This window comes from Pseudocercospora fijiensis (genome assembly GCF_000340215.1).
Source record: "Pseudocercospora fijiensis CIRAD86 unplaced genomic scaffold MYCFIscaffold_10, whole genome shotgun sequence".
NCBI classification, from domain to species: domain Eukaryota; kingdom Fungi; phylum Ascomycota; class Dothideomycetes; order Mycosphaerellales; family Mycosphaerellaceae; genus Pseudocercospora; species Pseudocercospora fijiensis.
Genome location: NW_006921541.1, coordinates 1,570,124 through 1,591,512, shown reverse-complemented (window position 1 = coordinate 1,591,512; position 21,389 = coordinate 1,570,124). Strand labels below are relative to the sequence as shown.

At 49.4% G+C, this 21,389-nt stretch overlaps 9 protein-coding genes across 9 annotated transcripts; 6 read left to right on the top strand and 3 right to left on the bottom strand.

Moving 5' to 3' along the window:
• Positions 1 to 1,136: 1,136 nt before the first annotated feature.
• Positions 1,137 to 1,985, top strand: MYCFIDRAFT_79056 (uncharacterized protein; the record flags this gene model as incomplete). The annotated part of the gene is made up of 2 exons (XM_007933374.1): positions 1,137 to 1,206; positions 1,261 to 1,985. The coding sequence occupies 2 exons, from the start codon at positions 1,137 to 1,139 to the stop codon at positions 1,983 to 1,985; spliced, it is 795 nt and encodes a 264-aa protein (XP_007931565.1).
• Positions 1,986 to 2,133: 148 nt separating this feature from the next.
• Positions 2,134 to 2,672, bottom strand: MYCFIDRAFT_179280 (uncharacterized protein; the record flags this gene model as incomplete). Its single annotated transcript, XM_007933373.1, has 4 exons — positions 2,134 to 2,192; positions 2,227 to 2,262; positions 2,290 to 2,484; positions 2,519 to 2,672. The coding sequence occupies 4 exons, from the start codon at positions 2,670 to 2,672 to the stop codon at positions 2,134 to 2,136; spliced, it is 444 nt and encodes a 147-aa protein (XP_007931564.1).
• Positions 2,666 to 3,878, top strand: MYCFIDRAFT_212558 (uncharacterized protein). Its single transcript, XM_007933372.1, has one exon. It carries the CDS (start codon positions 2,716 to 2,718, stop codon positions 3,835 to 3,837), a length of 1,122 nt encoding a protein of 373 aa, XP_007931563.1. The 5' UTR covers positions 2,666 to 2,715; the 3' UTR covers positions 3,838 to 3,878.
• A 161-nt stretch (positions 3,879 to 4,039) lies between these two features.
• Positions 4,040 to 5,063, bottom strand: MYCFIDRAFT_33163 (uncharacterized protein; the record flags this gene model as incomplete). Its single annotated transcript, XM_007933017.1, has 2 exons — positions 4,040 to 4,613; positions 4,684 to 5,063. 2 exons carry the CDS (start codon positions 5,061 to 5,063, stop codon positions 4,040 to 4,042), a joined length of 954 nt encoding a protein of 317 aa, XP_007931208.1.
• A 26-nt stretch (positions 5,064 to 5,089) lies between these two features.
• On the top strand, positions 5,090 to 5,294 carry MYCFIDRAFT_179277 (uncharacterized protein; the record flags this gene model as incomplete). Its single annotated transcript, XM_007933371.1, has 3 exons — positions 5,090 to 5,113; positions 5,138 to 5,176; positions 5,208 to 5,294. 3 exons carry the CDS (start codon positions 5,090 to 5,092, stop codon positions 5,292 to 5,294), a joined length of 150 nt encoding a protein of 49 aa, XP_007931562.1.
• Positions 5,295 to 6,074: 780 nt separating this feature from the next.
• Positions 6,075 to 7,651, top strand: MYCFIDRAFT_33962 (uncharacterized protein; the record flags this gene model as incomplete). Its single annotated transcript, XM_007933070.1, has 2 exons — positions 6,075 to 6,684; positions 6,750 to 7,651. The coding sequence occupies 2 exons, from the start codon at positions 6,075 to 6,077 to the stop codon at positions 7,649 to 7,651; spliced, it is 1,512 nt and encodes a 503-aa protein (XP_007931261.1).
• Positions 7,652 to 9,045: 1,394 nt separating this feature from the next.
• Positions 9,046 to 9,527, top strand: MYCFIDRAFT_212557 (uncharacterized protein). Its single transcript, XM_007933370.1, has one exon. It carries the CDS (start codon positions 9,109 to 9,111, stop codon positions 9,352 to 9,354), a length of 246 nt encoding a protein of 81 aa, XP_007931561.1. The 5' UTR covers positions 9,046 to 9,108; the 3' UTR covers positions 9,355 to 9,527.
• A 1,031-nt stretch (positions 9,528 to 10,558) lies between these two features.
• Positions 10,559 to 13,204, bottom strand: MYCFIDRAFT_209184 (uncharacterized protein; the record flags this gene model as incomplete). The annotated part of the gene is made up of 1 exon (XM_007933369.1): positions 10,559 to 13,204. One exon carries the CDS (start codon positions 13,202 to 13,204, stop codon positions 10,658 to 10,660), a length of 2,547 nt encoding a protein of 848 aa, XP_007931560.1. The 3' UTR covers positions 10,559 to 10,657.
• Positions 13,205 to 13,233: 29 nt separating this feature from the next.
• On the top strand, positions 13,234 to 17,637 carry MYCFIDRAFT_179272 (uncharacterized protein; the record flags this gene model as incomplete). The annotated part of the gene is made up of 17 exons (XM_007933368.1): positions 13,234 to 13,303; positions 13,331 to 13,421; positions 13,450 to 13,560; positions 13,598 to 13,637; positions 13,675 to 13,837; positions 13,866 to 14,890; positions 14,926 to 15,637; positions 15,670 to 15,712; positions 15,744 to 15,844; positions 15,874 to 16,025; positions 16,054 to 16,140; positions 16,175 to 16,278; positions 16,316 to 16,387; positions 16,442 to 17,142; positions 17,183 to 17,212; positions 17,259 to 17,525; positions 17,618 to 17,637. 17 exons carry the CDS (start codon positions 13,234 to 13,236, stop codon positions 17,635 to 17,637), a joined length of 3,789 nt encoding a protein of 1,262 aa, XP_007931559.1.
• Between the last annotated feature and the right edge of the window lie 3,752 nt (positions 17,638 to 21,389).

Genomic DNA, 21,389 nt, shown 5'->3' with positions numbered 1-21,389 from the left:
GAAGTACTCGCGAGACGACAAGATAACCTGCAGTATTTCTGATCGGAAAAATTAAGCCCATGTTCAGGTAGTGTCAATAAAATGCTCAGCGTGCAAGTCAGCTTTCAGCCGTCAGGTTATATGCGAGTATACACATTTGCAATGACTGGGCCGATGGAAACGGGCATAGCTTCGTACTGGACGCAATTTGCGGTGCCAAGAGGCAATCACAAGCCTGCAGATGCTGACAGCACTCACAACACGTAGACCACGATGCTGAATCGCTGCATGCCTGAAGGTGTAATCTCCATATAGACATCGTGTGCGAAGTGCTAGCTCCGGCAGAGTAATCTGCGATATTGGAAATGATCGTTTATGCCTGGCCAAGACCATGAGCGTTGCGATAATTCAGGCGGCGAGAACTTGGGCGAATGGTGTATCAGTCCCCGCTGCGAGACGCCTTCAATCTTTGGCTGAGGATTCATGATCTCAAAAGAATCCCACCGAGTGTGAACAGTCTGGCATCATTGTGAGGCTCGCCCTCTCAAGACTCGCCTTGCCAGCATGGCCTTCTCGTAAATGTTCGATCGATTTGTGATTTGAGAGCTGCAGTGTGCCATCCTCGTTGACACACCACGCTCCCGGTCTTGTCAGTTCCATACGCAAACAACTTGGCGCACCGGTTGACTCGACGGTCTGAGCAGCCTGAGCGTAATGAATCCATCTCAGAGGAGTGAGGAGGTGCGGCGCCAGGAGGGAGACCAAGATGCCATGCCACGGCTGATGCGCTACACAAGGGTTGCTTCGAGACGCTGCTTGAATGTCCTCGTCAGCCTGCGATTCGGTCGCATTGATCAGTGAGAGATGTTTCGGTTCGAGATCGCACCTTGAGAGACTGCCGAGACGAACCTGCCTGCCATGTGCAATGCGGTTGCCGCAGCCGCTGCCTTCACGCCGGCAGAAGTCGCGCTTCACATGCAGTCGCAACGGCCGCCGCGTCGTCACCAAGTAAACATGGCCAGTGCTCCTTCGTCTAAACAATTGAAAAGCTTCCCCTTTGCTCTTCTCGAAAGCCACATCGCTTCATCATCATACAACCCAGCAGACGCCATATCACAGACTCAACCACCACCCCCAAAATGCAGCGCATCGCAACCATGATGACTGCCTTCGGCGCCCTGGCCGCCACCGCCGCCGCCGCCGCCGCCGCCGCCCCAGCCATTACAGGTTCGTCCAAGATCTTCTTCCGTGGCCCAACTGCACCGCTGACTTGAATGACAGAGCGCGCCGCTGGGGACACGTTCCTCGTCATCAAGGAAGCCTTGGTTGAGAGCACCATCTATTCCACCGAATGGACTACAGTCGAGGCTTGCGCTCCATCCGTCAGCGATTGCCCAGAAAACAGCGTCACGCTTGTCACCTCCATCGTCCACGCTTCGACCACTGTTTGCCCGGTCACGCAGACTGAGACCTCCACTGTCGGCGGACCAGTCACCACGTCGCTGCCCACCGTCAGCTCTGTGTACCCGTCCAGCTCTGATGGGTATGACCTGCCACCGCATCCATCATCAGCTGCCAGTGCTTCGTCCACTCTCGACTCGCCTCAGACGGGCTCTGAATCTCATGCTGGCGGTGTTTCGTCCACACTCGGCTCGCCTGAGACAGGCTCTCAGTCCCAGGTCACTGTGACATCGACCTCGCACGTCACTTCGACTCTCACCATGCCACATCCAACCTTCAGCTTCAGCTTCTCTCAGCAGACGACATCTCTTCCCACGCCATACACGATGTCAAACGCCACATATCCTGGCTGGACTCAGAGCACCATTGCATCTGGCACTGGCACTGGCACTGGCGGCGGCAGCGGCAGCCCTTCGCAAAACACGACTGTTCCAACGACACCTGTACCAACTGAGTCCGTTGTCCCATACCAAGGCGGGGCTACCAACGTCGGCGTCTCTGTCTCGATTCTTGCCATCGGCGTGGCGCTCTGCATGCTTGTCTAAGCAAAGCCAGGCCCACGCTAGCGACCCAACCCAGGCCTCATCTAATTGCGTGAAACGCACCGTGTCACTCCAGGTTAAGGACAACAGCGGGCTAAGCTGCAGGATTTCGAGGTATTGACATCCGCGTTGTGCGGCGGAGCGAGTTTATTTACGGATTGTATAGCACATCAATGCATAATTGATACCCCATAGTGTCGTCTCGTATGTCTCATCTTCTTTTTGAATCCTTCGAGGACTCCACATCTCATGCTCTTGAGATCGCCTCCAGTGCCGTATTCTACGTCGACTGAGAATCAGGCACGACGCATGAAGTCCTTGCTCCAGAGGTACCGATTGTGGCAGAAGTCAGCTTGCCCATCCTCCATCTCCACACAAGCTCTTGCTGTTTCCATGCTCGCCTCCTCATGCTTGAGACATCTCTTCAACTTGTCTTTATGGTCATGGTATCGAGAATGAAGCCTGGCACGGAGAGGCTGTCCATTGCAAGTGGAGTCAGTGTCTCACACCACGATTCTGGGCCGCGAAGATCGCACAAGGCAGCCTCGGCAACACAAGCTCCAAGTCCAAACTCAAATACTGACGCCTTTCAATACTACAGTAATGCTCAACCGCTGAGTGGATAGATGTAGGTGTTCTGTTTCTGTCTGGTTTCCTACAATCACCTTCTCCAGAGCATTGTAACCACATCAAATCGGAATCCATTACCTAGTAGCTCCAATCCACATTCACGATGGCGGAAGTCCGCGCTCGCAAACCAGTCCCCAAGGCCTGTGAGCCCACACGACAACCAGAAGAGGAAGACAAGTCTAAAACAAAGCGACCAAAACAATCCAGCGATGTCGATCTCGAACCCAACATCTTCGTCGTGGCAGGCATGTTCCTCGCCTTCACTCTCGTACTCGGCTCGATCTTCTACTACAAAGTCGACAATCGCTCCCCACCCGGTCCATTCGCAAGCTGGGTCAACGAGAAATACCCATGGATCGACAACGCCCTCAACCGCCCCCGTGCCTCCGCTCCCGCCTTCGGAGCCCAAGCCCAAGAAGTCACCGGCCAAATCTCCCTCACCGAAGAAGACCTCAAAGCCTACGACGGCACCGACCCCGAAAAACCCATCTATCTCGGCATCAACGGCACGATTTTCGACGTCTCGGCTTCCCCGGCTTTCTATGGACCAAGAGGGCACTACAACCATTTCGTCGGCAAAGATGCGACTCGAGCCTGGGTTACGGAATGTTGGGACGAGGCGGAACAGTTTACGTGGAGGATGGAGGATGTGGAAGTCATGTTTATGCCGAAATGGATGGATGAGATGTTGCAAGGTGCCGCTTCCGGGGATTATGAGGGCGATCTCGCGGCTCTTGAGGCTATGCCGAAGGAAATGATTGCGAATATGGCGGCTAAGGCGATTGAGAGGTTTGGGGAGGTTACGGAGGAGGAGAAGCTGAAGAGACGGGTGCAGGATGAGAAGGAGGCGCTGGAGAAGGTTGAGGAGACGCTTGCGCATTGGGTGAAGTTTTTTCGCGGTAATGCTAAGTATCAGGAGGTTGGGAATGTTGTTAGGGATGAAACCAGACCGGCTCCGCCTAAGCCTTGTGAGGCTGCTATGAAGAAGAGACCGATGAAGGGTGGGAAGTTGGAGAGTATTATGGCTGGTCTGGGACCTATGATGGGTGGTCAGCCGGCTCCTGGTGGGAAGGGAGGTGCTGCTGCGGGTGGTATGCCTACGGCTGTTAAGGACAAGTTGGAAGCGGCGAAGAAGAAGGCGGAACAAGCGAAGGAGAAAGCTAAGGAGACGGTTGAGGAGTTGTTTTCGGATGATGAGGAGGATCTGGTACACGAGGAGTTGTAGATAGTATGAGATCATGACGGGATGACAGTACGTATTGTACAACAACCATTGGACTATCAACTGCATAGCGCTTTTACAGTTTCCAACTTATCGGCAGCCTTGAGGACATGGATCTTTACATTTTTCTTCCAGCAACAGAAACGACCAACGCCTGAACACCTTCGCTCTCATGCCTTTCTCTTCCTGTGATGAGCAATGCAACTCAAACCCCAGCATCCTCAGGCTTAACATCCAAATTCCAATCAATGACCCCCTCGTCACCATACCTCTCCTCCAACCACTCATTCGCCTTCTTAAAATGCCCACAATCCAAGAACCCCTTATGCGCACTCAAAGGACTAGGATGCACACTCTTCAAAACCAAATGCTTCCCAGAACTCCCATGCTTCGAACACCTCTCCTGTGCCGGCTTCCCCCAAGCCAGAAACACAACTCCCTTCGTCCTCTTACTAGCCACCGAGTCAATCACCTTCTGCGTAAACCTCTCCCACCCCTTCTTCGCATGACTATTCGCTTCGTGTGCGCGGACCGTGAGACAAGTGTTGAGCATGAGCACGCCTCGATCTGCCCAAGGTGTCAGGAGACCACCGTTTTTTGCAGGCGGGGAGAAATCTGGATAGTCCTTTTTTAGGGCTATGTACATGTTTTTCAGAGAGGGTGGGGCGGGGGTCGGTGGTCGGACGGAGAAGCAGAGACCATGGGCTTGGTTGATGTTGTGGTAGGGATCTTGACCGAGGATTACGGCTTTGACGTTGGGGAGGGGGGTGTGTCGGGACCTGTGATGAGCATGTGTTAGGGAATTATAATCGATTACGATATCGGGATGTGGATTGGGAGCATACATACCAGCTGTAAACATCTTCGCTTGGTGGGAAGACTTTTTTGCCGGTTTCGACTTCTTTTTTCAGGAATCGCTTGAGGTCGAGGAACTCTTTGCTCACGACCTCGTCTTTGAGGACGGCCAGCCAGCTTTCGTGGAGTGTTTCGATTTCGAGCTTGAGGAGTTGTTTCTGTTCATCGTTCAGTTTGGCGATCCACGCGTCTTTGTCGAACTTGGGCTGAATTGTTGCTGGAGCGGTTGGTGACGATGCTGGCTTCGATGGATTCGCGGATGATGTTTCTGGGTTCGGTTTTGGTTGACCGAAGAAGGCAGTAATTGAGGCATTTGCTTTTGGCTTTTTGACAGCATGTGTTGCCAAGTCGGCAGCTTTACGCTTGAGAGACATCTTGAGATCTGATGTTGCTGTGTGCGATGGTACACAATTACTTCGACTTTGTGAGACGGCAGCTCGAATTGTAGACGCGACATCCTCGCATCGTCATCGACCAGGGTGTACGCGTTTTGGGATTAGTGCAAACCTTATCTTGAGATCCCTGATCCCATCCGCTACGACTTTCACGGTTCACCTCACTTCCTTCATGAAGTGGACTTTACTCGCCCATCACTCCAACGATAATCTCCAAGCCGTCTACTCATTTCAACCTAGCTGAAGTAGACATCAATGTCTTCGAATCCACCCATGCTAATGCTCTTGAATAGCGAGCATGTACTTCATCGCCCACGTGCAATCCTGTCAACTGCATGTGACAGAGCCTCGCACTGTGCACCGAAGCAGATCCATCTCCAAGACTCTATGCACGAGAGCCACATCCATCTCTGAGGCTCTGTGCACGACACATGTGGTCATCGTAAAGTTTCCAGCGACCGACTTGTCTAAGCAAACAAAATACATTCAATACTCCTTTTTCAAATATGGGGCGATATGTATTTACTAACCTTATGAAAGCAGTGCAGAGTTCTGCGAAACATAAAAGCCCTCCACGACAGCCCATTAAGGCTGCGATTCAGGCCAAACGAGATCCCGCGTTTTAGCGCGCTTCAACTGGGGCGTAGTCCATCGAACTTGACTCCAAATCATCACGATCCATCAACACCGCGCGCAGAAAAGGTCCAAAGCATCCGAGTATGAAATAAATGAAAGGCAATGTTGGGAGCTACACGGCACCTTCATGCCTGTCTGAAACATAGTCTGAAAGTGCTGCCGCGCACTGCCACCAGAACTATCGCAACCGGGGTCAGACAGCCGCTGTCGATGAGCGCAAGCCATCAAGATTGCAGGGTTGAAGATGTAACGTGTTCATCACGACCTCAGCCAGAGTCACCTTCCGCCACAGTCGAGGAACGCGCCTATTATGGCTGGACGCGAGGAAGATTCGTTCAAAATGAAGCCGAAGAAATGGCAGCTCGAAGTATTCAATATGCTCTGGCCGAGCTGGGCAAGGTAGCTGCGGCCGCGGTCCACTCAGAGTCGTGCATTCGGACGGAGACACTTACGGAAGGCATGCACAACAAAGCAGTCTTGCTCACAATGAACGATGGCAAGCAGGTCGTCGCCAAGCTACCATACCCTGTGGCAGGTCAGCCACACTTCACAACGGCCAGCGAGGTTGCAACGATGGACTTTATGCGCACCACCCTGGAAATTCCAATTCCGAAAGTATATGCATGGTGTAGCCGTGCCGAATCGACGCCTGTAGGTGCCGAGTACATCATCATGGCTGTCGCTCGCGGAGTGCCATTGAAGTCGGTCTGGAAGAATCTGCAGCTTCAACATCGTGGTGCAGTCGCAAGATCCATCGCAGAATTCCAGGCAAAATGGTCGTCAACAACTATCAATGGCTATGGCAGCATATACTATGCTCGCGATCTCGACGAGCAGCATCGCCTGCCGCTTGACAACCCTCAAGGCGGCTCCGTCAACAATTTACATCTTGCTATAGGGCCCACGGCTGGCCGAGATTGGAACGATGAAGGCCGGCAGCATGTCGAATTTGATAGAGGACCATGTAAGGGCGACCTGTGCAGTTCATTGCCGTCAGTAAGAATAAAACCGAAACTGACTAGTCCGCAGGGAGAACCCTTCGAGAATACCTCACTGCTGTCGGCCGCCGCGAGATGATCTGTGTGCAGCAAGTTCCCAAGCTGCCACCAACACAGGTCACCATTTGTGGTCCAGGATCGTATGTACCGACAAGAGAGAAGAAGCTCCGAGCTATAGATTATTACCTCCAGCTCTTGCAGCATCTGATGCCCTCAGATTCTGATCTGCAGAAAGCATCAGCTTGGCACTGCGACCTTCATCTTGAGAACATCTATGTTGACCCCGCCGACCCTACAGCAGTGACGGACATCATTGACTGGCAATCGACCGAAGTGGCTCCCCTCTTCCTCCAAGCGCGGCAGCCATTCATTCTCGATCATGATGGCCCAGAGGCTGAAGGACTCGAACGCCCAACGCTGCCTGCCGACTTCGCAGAACTTTCGAAAGCTGAGCAGAATGCCGCGAGCGAATTGTTCATGCAACAGTCTCTTTGTGTCGCCTATAGACTCTGGATCCATGAAACGAACAAAGAGGTGTGGAAGTCTTTCGAATTCCAGAAGACACCGGCTTTCGAGCTTCTCTTGTTGGCGAAAAACCTGCTCGTGGATGGTGAAGCCACGTACATAGCCTATGTCTTCGACTACCTCCGCGAACATTCCGAAATCATGCAGCAAACCGGGCTCACGCTGTCGCAAGAGCTCGTGGCTGAAGTCGAAGCTGATGCCGAGGGAGCGAGATACGGTATGCATCTCATGAAGGAGGTCAAGGCGCTTGCAGGTCACCTCTTCCCAGTGCGTGGGTGCGTGAAGGCAGAGAATTACCACGCGACGAAGGAGGCACTTCGTCACTACAAGGAGGATATCATTAAAGAGCTGGCAAACACAGATGCAGAACGCGCTGTATGGGAGCACCTGTGGCCATGGGATGATTGACCGCAATCGGAACAGACTGCGCACTCGACGAGCGAGGGCAACTGCAGCGAGGGCGCGACTATTCGTAAATCAGCTCCGGCTATTCATAAATCAGTCGTCCGATCGCGGAGGAGGCCTAAGGCAAATTTGTTAGTTATGTCCTCCACCGCTAGATAGCTGTTTTCCACCTCACCGTCGCTATTATACACACCTTACTGTCGCCATTCTAGGGCTGCACATGCAAAACGGCCTGCAGGAGGTGCAAGTGCGTTAAAGATAACGTAGACTGCCACTCTGGCTATTACAAGCATAGGCAGTGCGATAGAAACCCTGTATCCACTTATTCACCTACTTAGGAAGGACCTCCGCCCGCTCCGAGGGCTCTACTAGTATCTACGGCGCTAGCAGGTATACCAGATTACACTGAGATTGTATAGCAGGAACTATACGTTGATGCGAGGGTCGTAGAACCTCATTTGCTAGGCAGGCAGTATGCCTAGAACAGTTAGGATCAGCTGTAGGGTCGAATTCTACGTCTATTTACTCAATTCTTCTTTCCTACGTCATTATTCTACTGAGCAGCTAGCATAGGCATTACAGGTCTTTATGCGATGTTGTTCTATGTGGATTACTAACAATGTGGTCTCACCGAGACCGGAGCGGCCCTAGGTCCGTTGATTTATGAATAGCCGGAGCTGATTTACGAATAGTCGTGCCCCTGCAGCGAGCATAGTCTTCCGGCCTACCGCATCTGGCATGCGCATTCCAAATGGCGCCACACGACATGACACATGGACAGTCCCTGTTCTATTTCCGAACAGCTGCTCGGACACGGTCAGAGGCGATTCTCCATGTGGCAGAGCATTCAGGAACAAGCTGTCGAACTTGACCTCGGCTCAAAGTTGTTGGGCGAATTCGAGTGCCTAAAATTTCTCACATGCCCGAAAGAAAGCCGCAACCCGAATTCAGCCGGCATTGACTTGAGCCTCAGGAATAAGCGCACGGAAATAATGTCAGAGGCTTCCCAAAGATACTGTGCTCCAATGAAATGCTGCTGTCTGAGTCCATGGCGCCGTCCCGTCAATGTGCCGTCGGCCTCGGCAGTGGCATTCTGACGATCTTATGCAGGTGAACACCTTTATTGGCCTTAGTGGCAGGCAACACAATTTCAGCCCGTGAGCATTCACGAAAATTCGATGCCTGCGGACGGTGGCAGAGAAAAAACCGACTCCGACTGTGTTCACCAACAAGTTGACATTAGGAATGCCGGTATGAGCATACTCTGCCTCGGTAGCACTCATGTTCTCATAGCCGTGAGGTAGGATATAAGACTTCTTCTCTTGCGCTGATACAATCCTCATCACAGCATAACACAACTTCTTCAAAGCAAAAGCATCAGCTTCAAAGCCAAACACATCAATCAGCTTTCGCCACTCTTCAACTCCACCACTTCAAACCAACCACCACCAACCAACAAAATGCTTTACGGAAGCCAGTACAACACGGTCGAGGACCTCCCAGGCGCCAAGTTCGCCGACACACTCAAGGCCATCTTCTCCCACAACAAGACCAGCGCCTCCGACAAAGCCAGCAAGGAGGAGCGCCAGTCTCGTGCTACATCAAAGGCTAGCACACCAGCTGCCTCCACACAAGCTTCTCGATCAGCATCTGTCTCTTCGCATGTGAGCAGGAAGCTCTATCAAGGTGGTTACTACCCTTGCTAGATGATGGAAGAAATGGAGTTTTCGGGGGCGTTCTCTTTGAGTTGGAGATAGGGAGGGATGGAGTCTTAGCGATGGATGGATACCCACAATACCCATTTGTTTCGTTGCATGCATTGCGTGGCATGGGAGATAGAGATAGAGTCACCATCGAATGAAACTTTAAATCATCATTTAATTAGAAGTTTCCATTGCCCGAGTTTCTTGCAGTAGTCACAACCATCGTGCATATGCATAGTGTTGTTGACATACTGCGACAAAATTGCAAAACGTCAGTGGTATTTATGTTTTCATACATCTCATTCCCTTTTTTTTGGCACAATCCAATTACCCGATCTTCCTGCGTGAAGTCATTGAACAGAACACATCGAAACACTTCAAACTCTCTCACTTTCTGCTTCCATGAACACCCTAATTCCTCAAGATCTCTCGATGGATTCCTTCGACATCTAAGGAATCCAATCGAATTGATCCATGCAAGTCATCAGACTGACTCATTGAGTCTCGCCCTCGGAATGCTCCCACTCCTACTGGTGCTCAAGTTACTCATACTCATACCTTGCTTCCAAGCTCGTTGGAAGGAACCGGCCATGCATGACGCGGAGACAAGTGCGAATTACCGAGAGATTGCTTTCTGCTGATTTCCATAGGGTGATGGCGTTGTAGAGAGTGATTTCTTGATGGCAACACCAGTCTTTGCTTGGAGACGAACGCGTGGTCGAGTGCCTTACCGTACTTGATGAGGTACCGGGATCGAATGACGCTGCGGCAGATCCAGCTGAAGATCCACTTGGTGTCCGATTTGAATTCGTGCGGGTTCGTGTGGTACAGTATCAGGACCTGAGTTGAGGACGGTAAATTCTTGGTTGTTGTCTTCCCTGGGAACATGTCAGAACGTAATGAAATGGCGAGTATAAGCTCTCCCGCCATCCGCACTATCTCAACAATGGACGCATCAGCATTGAGCTGATTGTCTTGTACGGGCACTGCCGTATTCTGTTGGCATCTCTAGATCTCATAAGCCAAGTAATAAAGACCTACCAGGCGATGTATTACTATACAACTGCAAAGCAGGGATTTTCAGATTATGAAGACGTTGACATGCCTGAGAAAGGGCGTATAAGAATCTTAATCTGTGAAGTGACGAATGGAAGGACGGCTGTGATGGCCTTTCAACTTACGGAACGGAAAAAAATCCTCCCTTCATATCCATCATGCTCTATGATTTGGTACCAAGTTCCGTTCTTCTCTATGCTCCAATGAAGTTAATGTAATCTATAAACTTCCATGCCGTCGCTGCTTCCAACTAAGACTCCGGATCCGGCACATCCTCAACTTCTACGGCCCGGCCTTTACCTTTGCCGCTGTAGCTGCCATTCTGGCTAGCGTGTTCCTCGGTATGCTGTGGAAGATGGCCGTTAGATGGAGCAGTAGATTCCGTGCTCTGTTCGGGCTGGTCGACAAACGACCAGCTATCGCCTCCCCAGGATGACGGTGCTGTAGGATGTGATGGTGTTGGCTGTTCGGATGAAGGCGGTTGATCCGCCAGCGTTCGTGCCGCTTGCTGTGTTGTGTCTGTCCGAGAAGTCTGTGCGCCTGCTGGTACAGTAGCTGATGGCTGCGCAGGCACAAAGAGCGGTGATCCTCGTTCGTCTGTGGGACCATGAGCTCCAGTGCCTGCTTGCTCAACAGATGGAGCAGTAGCTTCGGCAGCTTGTGTTGCAGCAGTTAAAGGATCTGCGGACAGAGGTGCATTGGTGATTGATGTCGTAGCATTGGTGTTTGCCTCATGCTGTTGTGTTGATGTAGATGTGGGATTAGGCTGCTCCTGCTGCGCTGCATCCTGCTGTTCACCGAGTCTGTGAAGCGGCATGAGCGTCCAGCCTTCTGGGAGAACCAGTCCCTCTGGCAATTGCTCCGATCCAGATGCTATCTGCTCGGCGTTACTACCATTTAGCTGATCCGTAATCGTAGGAGGAGGAGGCTGAAAGAATGGCTGTGGGAAACCCATGCCCATCTGCTGAAAAGGCAAGTGCGGCATAAATTGCTGCAGTGGAGGTTGTTGCGCTGTGATTCCGACAGGCTGCTGTTCAGGTACTCGCAAAGCTCGAAGCCGTGCCAACTCAGCCTCCATTGCTCGCAAGTTTACGTATGCTTGTTGGTCGAGGGCCAAGTTGTGGGCGTCTCGCATCATCCTTTGCTCCCTCTGCATAAGCTGTATGTGAATCGGTACTGATGAGGTAGCACCAGTGCCCTGAATTCTAGTCGTAGCAACTCCACTGCCAGTAGCGTCGGCTGTGGGCGGTTGAGCTGCATTGACCTGATTGGCAGCAGCTTCTGGGTGCTGAATTTGGTTGAGAATGTTCTGTACCTGGCCTTGAGGAGCATTGACTAAGCCAATGCGCAGTGGGCCAAGGTTGAAGACTCTGCCGCGTGGTCGCTGTTGTGGTGGATGCTGACCAGGCTGCCCTGGCTGACCGGGAGCTTGTGGATTTGCTCCAGCGGCACCATTGTTGACAGGAGGTGTCGCAGTGACAACAGGTCGCCGGCACGTCGGGCAGACTTGTTGTCTTTCCAGCCAAGCCTTGAGACATCTGAGATGGAGAATGTGGCCACACGGGAGCTTCTTTGCTCGGAGGCCTTCATCTCGTCTCCGTACAGGCACAGCAACGGGTGCGGCTGCAGGTTGTGGTGCCGCTGCTGATGCCGGTGCAGGTTGTGGTGCAGCTGGCGCCTGAGCATCCGGCTGAGGGTTGGCTTGAGGCTGAGGTGGTGCTTGAGGTTCACCTTCTGCCCATGCGACCATTTCCTCTCTGCACACGATACAAGAGTCTCCTCTGATCTCTTCGGTTGTTGCATCTGGGTAGCGGGTGTTCATTTCTGTGGTGGCCTTGCGATATGCCACGTAGTCGGTGATTCTCTTGCTGAAAGATGCAAATGTCATGTAGACATCTCTCATGATATGCATCGGTAGGCCATTGAAAGTGATGCTGACAGTGAAGAAGAGGACGTATATCACGAGCTTGATCAGGTCCGTGAAGAGTTCCAAGCCGAATAACCAGCGTCGCTTCTCTTCCCAGCCAGGAGCATCGACCTCATTCTCGTCAACATCAATTCCGTCTTCAAATGTTGGTTCTTCTCTTCCTTCCTGCCTTGCGAGTGCTTTCGCTGCTTCTCGCTCGGCCTTGATCTCGCTCTTTCTTGCCTCTATCGCCGCCACGGTCTGCTTCTTCACGACACTCATTTCCACCAGACTCAGGCCGTATCTCGCAAGCGTGAATGTGCTGAAGATGCACTGTATGGCAAACTCAAATGTGAAAATAACCATCATGCCGGGTCGTGGATCCTCCACCACTGTATCGACGCAATATTTCAGCATTCCGAAGCTGAACAACACGCTGATAATCAGACTTGTTGCAAGCCGTCCATGGAACAATCTCGCAGCGTTTCCGCCGGTGGGCAACTGTCCTTGCTCCAGCACATCCACCCTGCCCTCGCCGATCCATCCCCAGACCTTGCCTGCGAGTAACAGCACGAACATGAACAGCAAGTGCCCACCTACGTCCTCTCGGAAGCTGGGCATCGCCAGAAGGGTGTCTAGCACTGCGTACCATGCTTTCTCGCTCAGCTGTTCGATCTCGATCGGTCTCAGACGGCCATACAGCACGCGCTGCAGAGCATAAAGAAAGGCGCAGGACAAGATCAGCAGTAGGTTGGTCAGGACTAGGAGGCAGGCGTTGGATTGTGAGAGATATACGGTGGCGCTATAGAAGTTCGGTCGTTGATGGAAGGCCTTGAGCAGACATGCTGCCGCCGCGGCCGTGGAGGCGCCAGCATAATATGCGAGGCGCATTTCGGTCGTGGTATCGTCGATAGTCTATGATGGATCGCGTGGCGTTCGTAGGATTATTGGGTCCATATCCGCGGCCGTCAGTGAAGAGGTCGGGTGGGTGTGAGGCGATGTGTTCGTTGGTATGAGGGTGCTCGTGCCTGAGGTGCGCTGGCCTCACTCTCACATGTTCGGCAATGGACAGCTGGTCCGAAAACTCACGTCATGATCCGGTTCCGAGGTGGCCCGTGCCTCCGAGCGAAGCTGAGAGGTGAAGTGAAGCAACACGCTTTGCTTTGCTCTCTTCTGCTTCAAACAGAATATCATCCAGTAGTGAATCTTTCTGGCGACAATACTGTTCTCCCTGTCGTCACTGCCCAGTTCTATTGTCTTGCCTGTCTTGGCTGATACGAATAGCTTCATGCCAAAGAGTATGGCCTTGACGCTGCCCGACTTAGTTCTATAAGCGAGCATTGGCATGCATTCGTTGTCAGGCATCTACGCCTTGGGTGCAATATCAAAGCCTGTTCAGCTACCATGCTCATTCCTCGCGCGATAGACAACAAGTGGAGCCCGATGCGATCAGCAGGCCGTTGTCGAGGCTGACACTAGATCCTGGACGACGAATGAATGGAGAGCGTCCAGTCGCCGACGACAGTGCGCCGTCGCCTACCATGTGTGGGAGTACGACGTGAAGACCTCAGCGGCCAGCTCACGCCAGTCTTGAGTGACCTCAGGACGGAGACCATCTACTCCCACAACCTGGCTAGTGGACACGCATTCCAGCTCAACGGCAACGTGCATCTTCATTTCCATGGCCCAGTGCACACAGTAACATCTGACCTGGCTTACATACAAGAAGTCACCTTGCAGCACCATGGAAGGGCAACATTTTACGAATCTGAGGCCGATTCAGACATCGATCAATTCTTTGACTGCATCGTGTCTGCTGACGATATCACTCCTGTGACATCGCTCTACTCATACTTATTGCCCTTTAGGCCGCTTGTCGCGTCGACACACGGAACTTCTCATCGCTCATTCACTCACCACATACCCACCGTCCAGCTCAGGACCACACAACAAGAGGCAGGAGAATTTCTACATGAGTCCATGATACCGGCTCGTGGCAATTACGATGACAGAGACGCTTCAGATTTCCACGTGCCGAACGGCCACTCGGACCATGGTTTATCTCAGAGCCAGCAATGGGATCTTGCCACTGAACGCAGTTTACTTGTCCAAGACCAAGTGTTGCAGATCATGCAGGCATTCACAAGCCATGAAAGACACAGATACTCTCCACCTTACACCAATGGGCATACAAGCACAGCGTGGCAGTTCTGGGAGGCCCCACACAGCGTTTCGCGGACTAGACGAAGCAAAAGTTCGAGACACGTGATAAGTCTGCGACCATTGTTCGCATCACTAACCTGGCACATTTCAATCACGCGTGACATTGAAGGTTGGAGAATGAGCTTGAGGACGTTCAGAATTGTGGATGAGAGCGCCCCAATTTTTAAACACTGCAAGAGAGGCGACTTGGACCGCGTGCGGGAGCTTTTCTCGACCTGTGCAGCTTCGATGTACGATATTCAAAATGTCACGGGCTATATGCCATTCCACGTAAGCATCCAGCCACCATACCTTGACGTAGCCAGTACTGACGCACTTGGCAGTACGCTCTTCATTACCGTCACGAAAAACTTTGTCGCTTCTTTCTTGGCCTAGGCGGTGGAGTTGAGGGCTTCTTAGTGCCAGATTTGTGCTGGTGGTATTTCTACCAAAGCGATGACGATGATGGCTTAGCACGGATGCGCAAAATCATGCAAGCTCTTGTGGCGAGCGGCTTTCTGGACTACTCTGAATTGACCGACACGCAACATGAATCTCCCTCCTTCTGGTCTCGCTGCGAGGACCTGGAGTGTTTACGCATGATTTTAGGAGAACTCCCTGCATTGCCTCTACAAGTAAGATTCCACCATGCCTGCCAGATAAGTCGGGGAGAAGAGCGTGGACCGTTCTTCGTCAAAACATTTCTCGAGGCTTGTGCACTTTCCAGTTTCCACCAGGATTTGGCAAATGTCGTTACAGGAAAGGGCGACAGCTTCCTACATCTCATGAACGTCAGACGACTTCGCGTCGGAAAGGACTGGTACAAGATGTTCAAAGCTGCAATTACTGCCGGTGCTAAACTACATCACCAGTGCGAGCAGGGATTCACGCCGTTCATGGCTCTTTTGAGAAGCGCGTCGTCGATGGAGGAATTGGTCGGTGCGCCAATTCTGTGGACGCAATTGCTCAGAAGACTCAAATTTGACCTGAATGCATACGGTCGGAGGGAAAATGCAATTTGGGAATCTGGTCCTCCTCTGCAGGTCTCAACCAGAAGCATGCGTATCAAGATTTCTGGCTTCAATTATGGTCCGCTTCCGGCTGACTGGACTCTGGAACTTCGTGAACAGGGGCGGAGTGTTGTTGAACCAAAGGCGCCTGCCAGGATGGACCTGTGGAAGTGGTTGCGCTGACCTTGTTGGAATTTTGCGATTCATGAGATTGTGAGTTCAGGCAAGCAATGTCTTGCCACTGCGGACTATGTAGGCAAGCTCGCTGGAAACATGGATCAGAATGGGGGACCGTATCATCGCATCACACATGCTGATGGTAAGTCGTTGAGAGCAAGATATGGCTAGAAAGACGGAGTGCCTCAAGTTTTGACTGCACGGCAGGGCCTCCAACACTGTCGAGTCGAGTAATGGTTTTCGAAGGTGCCGATGGGCCCACGACCACCTTCCACTGCTACGGCCAGGAGCCTGGTGATTGTGAGCGTCCTTCATCAGGTAGGGTTATTTCTTACTAACAATGCGCGAAAGGTGCTATTTGTGTTTTCGGCACACGCCTGCTGGAAAGAAAGCCTGGCATTCTCGATGCTGCAAGCGGCTGAGATCACTTCGCCATGTGTAACAACACACCTTCGGCTCTTCATCCCGCGAGCACCGTGCTAAGATTCCCATGACCTCTCCAATTCAACCTCTTGAGAGTAGAGTCGAAGAGATAACCACGCAACGGCCAGCACAGAACAGCGCGAAATGCAAGTAGTGAGTGAGATGGCGAAGCACTGACTATTCCTTGAAGCCCACTTCACTTCTGCTATCACTTCGCGCCCCCACACTTATTTGAACCTTGTTCTTTCATTGCAAAACAACCGTGTTGAAAACTCTTCCTAGCTTCATAATAGCCGCCCTTTGCTTCTTCCCACAGCATCCGTCGATTTCAAAGCGATAGGGCACAAGAGATGAAGCGCCTCCATTCTCAAGATGGAGACGACTCTCCAGAAGCGCTCAATAGAGACACCTGCAAGAAGAGCAAGAAAGATGAGACTCCGAACGACGACTCGGACAGAATAGCCCGCCGAGATTTCGCCATTGTTCCACCAGAGTGTAAAGTGCTCGATGCGGCGCGGCACTCAGAGCTTCAACCGCGTTTGCCACGGTATTTGGTCCAAGTTGGCCCACCCATGGCAGGTGAAGCCAGCCTTGGCATTTTCATTATGCCCTACTGGAACGCTCAGCTCCAGCGAAACCTGATCAAAGTGCTTCATGTGGTTACCAATAAAGAGGGCAAGCTTGTCCGCTCGGAGCCAGGACACTCGAACCTGGTATACTTCACTCCATCTCTTCACGACATCTTCTGGAGCGAAGCGGGCAGGAGCCGCTGGTCTCAGGGCTCTGATCAAAAGAAGGCATGGGACAACTGGATGGTCGCGGTCTGGGAGCACATTGCTGGTGGGGATGCGCCTAGGTTATCACGTGAAACGACTGCTGTACGAAAGCAGCAACAGAAGGTTCAAGCTCGCGCCAACATTGGCAATTTGACCTCGACCGCACCCAAGAGTTGCTCAACAATTTCGTTCGCTGCTTCGTCACTTACTGAAGACGATTCCGATGTACGTAAACACTATGGTCCGATCGATTTGGATAACACATACTGACTCATCGGAAGGACGAGCAAGAAGTAGTGTTCAAGAGCAACGTGCTAGACAATTCTAAGAAGGTAAGCAATCCCTTCTATTCGCCAGTAGCCATTTCAGCTAACCATCTATCGCAGAAGACGCATGCACCGCCGCTAGAACCAAAACGCAACCTTCAAGCTGACCTTATCACCACCCAACATCGAAAGACCAAGGTTCTTGCAGAACTAGAAAAGAATCGAGCCGAAATCAAGACTCTCAGAAAGGAAATTGCCTGTGAGAAGGTCCTGGGACAGGTTATGGGCCGTGGAAAAAACCGGGTCCACGATCTCAACGCCAGATTGAATGCCACGATAGATACTACAGCCAATCTTCGTGCCCGGTTAGACAAGCTCGATCGCGTAGTAGATAAGAACGAAGTAGAGGCCGATCTAAAGAAAGCGCTTAGAATGTTGTGGTTCAGTCAGGTGATATGCTGGTCAGCTGATACTATTAGCTAACCTATGCTAAGAGGAAGGATACACAATAGGTATATTAACTACAGTTTCTATAGCTGGCTCCTAATCCTTCTTTGTATAGTTATATAGTTGTTAATCCGATAATTAGTTACATCCTTAGCACGATTTACAATAGGTTATAAGCCCGGCGTATACGCTTACCTGTCTAGTTCAACTATAAAAGAACTGTTTCTAGAGTCTACTAAACAGAGCTAGCTATCTAGACCTATTAGGTACCTAGTTAAGAGCTCTAGTTCGGACTAAAACCTAGCAAGTGTCCCTTATAAGCCCTACCTAGCACTATACCAAAAGGCAGCTAGGAACGACAGACACTAATTAGACAAAGACAGCAAAGGAGAATTAGGTTCTTAGGAAGGGGATCAACTTCTAAGACTAGAAGCTTGTATTCTAGGCGGCCCTTCTAGAAAAGGACCTAGTTAGTATAGTATTCTATAGACTTAACTAGGCTAATAAAACAAAACCACCTCTAAAAAGCATATTTGTAGGGGACTTAGCCGATTAGCAGTATAGAGACATATTTAGGGACTAGAAGAAGAAAGACATCTAAGCCCTAGGTATACTTATTACTAGACTCGACCCTGCCCTTAGACTAGACTTCGGTAATACACCTAAGTCAGCTAAGGATACATACGACTATATTAAGGCTCTATACAAGCCTATTGTAACCGTAGACATATTTGATACTATCAAACTCATTAGGCACATTAGGATGCCCCTTACTAATCCGAACACCTAGCAGTACTGCGAATCTTTTTAGCAGTAGTTTAATAGATTCTAAACATCGACAGAATAATTTGCTAGCTTAGTTACAATAATAGAAGCGCCTATAAAGTTATTAGACATTAAGATGCCTAATATGCTTATTAGGATGCTGTTTATTTAGGGCCTTTCTAGTTACGAATAGCTTAGATCCTAGAAGTACAATAATAAGCCTAAAGCCAAGGACTCCTCCCTTAAAGCAATAATAACGTCCCTAAGGAGAGAAAAGCCTCCTAGATAGTTATCTAGCGGCTTAAAGCTTGTTAGAGGGGCTATTAGCAATAATAACGACTAGTACACTTAGTGTAAGCACAAACACACTAACGCTAAGTGCTACAAGTAATACCCTAATATAGTACTACCTAGTTAGGGAAAGAAAGACAAGAGCAAAGACAAAGATAAAGACAAAGGTAAGAAGGGTAAAGGTAAAGGAAAGGGCAAATCTAGTAGTACTATTAACAATAACAAAGATGAATTAGACTCCTCCTCTAACTCGGAAGATAAGGGAGACTATTAGCTAGACGGCCTTAGTAGGGGCCTAATTAGGGGAGCTATTGCAAAGCCGGGACTAGCTATAGCAAGCTCTAAGAACCTAATAGCTAACACAAAAGTTTAGGATATAGGTACATTACTATACATTATAGGGAATAAGAGCTAGTTTAGCGATCTTAAGCACCTAACTAAGCCTATTTAGTTCTCCTAAGCAGTAGGAAAATCAAGTGTATTACGATTAGGAACTATTAACATCTTCCTAACCTATAAAGGAAAGAAAACCCTAATTACTCTAATAGATGTCCTCTACTCCCCGAACTTAGATTGCAACCTAATCTTAGTAGAGCGTCTTTAGAAGAAATGTAGCATTTACTTAGATAGACCTTTAGGCACTTTAATGCTTAAAGGCAAGCTAATTAGAAAGGTTGAGGAAGTATAAGGAGTACTTACCCTTAAAGATACTAGAGTCAAAATGCTAGGCTTAGCTTTAAAACCAAACTTAGAATCGAGTCAGAAAGGGCAGCTATTAGCCCTAGCTATCGCTAGACTACGAGCGGACACATTAAGATAGCATTAGAGACTTAGCTACGTCGGCAACAAGATCCTAACAGCTACTAAGGAAGCTATTCTAGGCCTAGAAGAAGTTGATATATCTAAACTCGAGCACTATAAGACCTACAAGCTCTCGAGAGCTTAAAGAGTTGTATTAAAAGAACACAGAACTAGACTAGAAAAAGCCCTTAACGAAGTCTATATTAACCTTGTTAGCGTACAACTATTTAATCTATTTAGAAACAGGTATATTATAATCCTAACTAATACTAAAACTAGGCTTAGGTAGGGTCTATTGCTTCGAAGCAAAGATAAGGTAATAAGTAGTAACAAGCTAACTAACTAGATAACTAGAATCAAGAGGCAATACAACAAAATCCCTAAGATTATCTTTAGTAATAGCGGGGGAGAGTTTACTAACAACGATCTAGTATATTTTACAGAGGAAGTTAGTATTAGATAGGATATATCTATACTATATACACCGGAGCAGAACAGCATTGCAGAGTCGTCTAATAAGACGATTCTGCTTAAGGCAAGGGTAATAATAATTGACTCTAGCCTACTAATATACTACTAGTGCTTTGTAGTAATACATTCGATTTACCTAACTAATAGACTAGTAAACTTGAGAACTAAGGAAGTTCTACTTAAGGCTTTCGAATTAGACTTAAATATCGGTAGTATAGACATTAACCTGTCTAAGACGAGACGATTTAGCTACAAGGTATTCAAATACCTCGAATCCGGAGTTGAACGACTTAACTCCTAGAAATTTACACTAAGAGCTTTCGTTTACTAGTTTATTAGATTCTAAGAAAATTCATTAACAAACTATCTGCTTTAGAACCCGTACTAGAAGGATAGCGTATAGCAGCATAATATCAGATTCTCTCTATACGTTACCTTTAACGAGGACTTTGTCTATAAAGACAATTTTACTAAGCTTCTAAGTACCCTTCAAGCTTAGGGGGAGTATTTAAGACTAGCTGTCCCTTAGGAGACTATTTAGGTACTTAAAACCTAGTCTGACCTTTCATTTAAGTTAGGAATCCTAGCACTATTCCCTAGTAATAACTAAACACCTTAGCACTCTTTAGAACCTTAGGGGGAGCTATTTAGAGGTAGCATCCCTTAGCCTTAGCAGGCTTATAATTAGGAAAATTAGGAAGACTCCCTTACAGCTTAGGGGGAGCAAGGTACACTTAAGTAAGGAACACTACCTTAGCTAATACCTATAGCTAATAAGCCAACACTCTAAAATCACTAACTAGAACTACTAGCTACTTAGTAGGAAGCTGCTCCTAAGAAAAATTAGTACACTTAAGAAACAGATACTGCTAAACTAGAAGATACCCTAATCACTCCCTTCTAAGTCCCTAAGACTACTAGCAAGAGAAAGAGGGCTCCTAACCTACCTTAGCTAAACCCTCCTTAAGCCGAAGTACGACTTAGGTCTAGTAGAGCCGTAGCTAAGTATAACTATAGCAAGATTACTAAGATTGCTATAGCTGCTACTATAAGAGATACTTAGAAGCTAGCTAACCTAACAACCCTAGCTAAAGCCCTAAAAAGGCCTAACTAGGATAAATAGAGAAAAGCCGTTACAAAAGAGATAAGGTCTCTTAAAAAGTCTAGTATAATCGAGTAGATTCTAGCCGAATCCCTACTAAAAGGTAGAACACCTCTAATAGGAAAATAGGTTTTCAAGATTAAATACCTGCTAGACGGCTCCATTAACAAATACAAGGCAAGATAGACAGCTAGAGGCTTTACGTAGAAGCAAGGTCTTAACTATATTAATACCTATGCTCCTATACTAAGAGCAGCTACTACTAGACTTGTCCTTAGGCTTTTAGTAAACAAAAACTAGAAGCGAAGACAGGTTAATATCGAGACTGCTTTCTTAAATCCCCCT

Coding starts and splice junctions, on each gene's coding strand:
- MYCFIDRAFT_212558 (XM_007933372.1), top strand. CDS start 2,716: ATGGCGGAAGTCCGCGCTCGCAAACCAGTCCCCAAGGCCTGTGAGCCC.
- MYCFIDRAFT_212557 (XM_007933370.1), top strand. CDS start 9,109: ATGCTTTACGGAAGCCAGTACAACACGGTCGAGGACCTCCCAGGCGCC.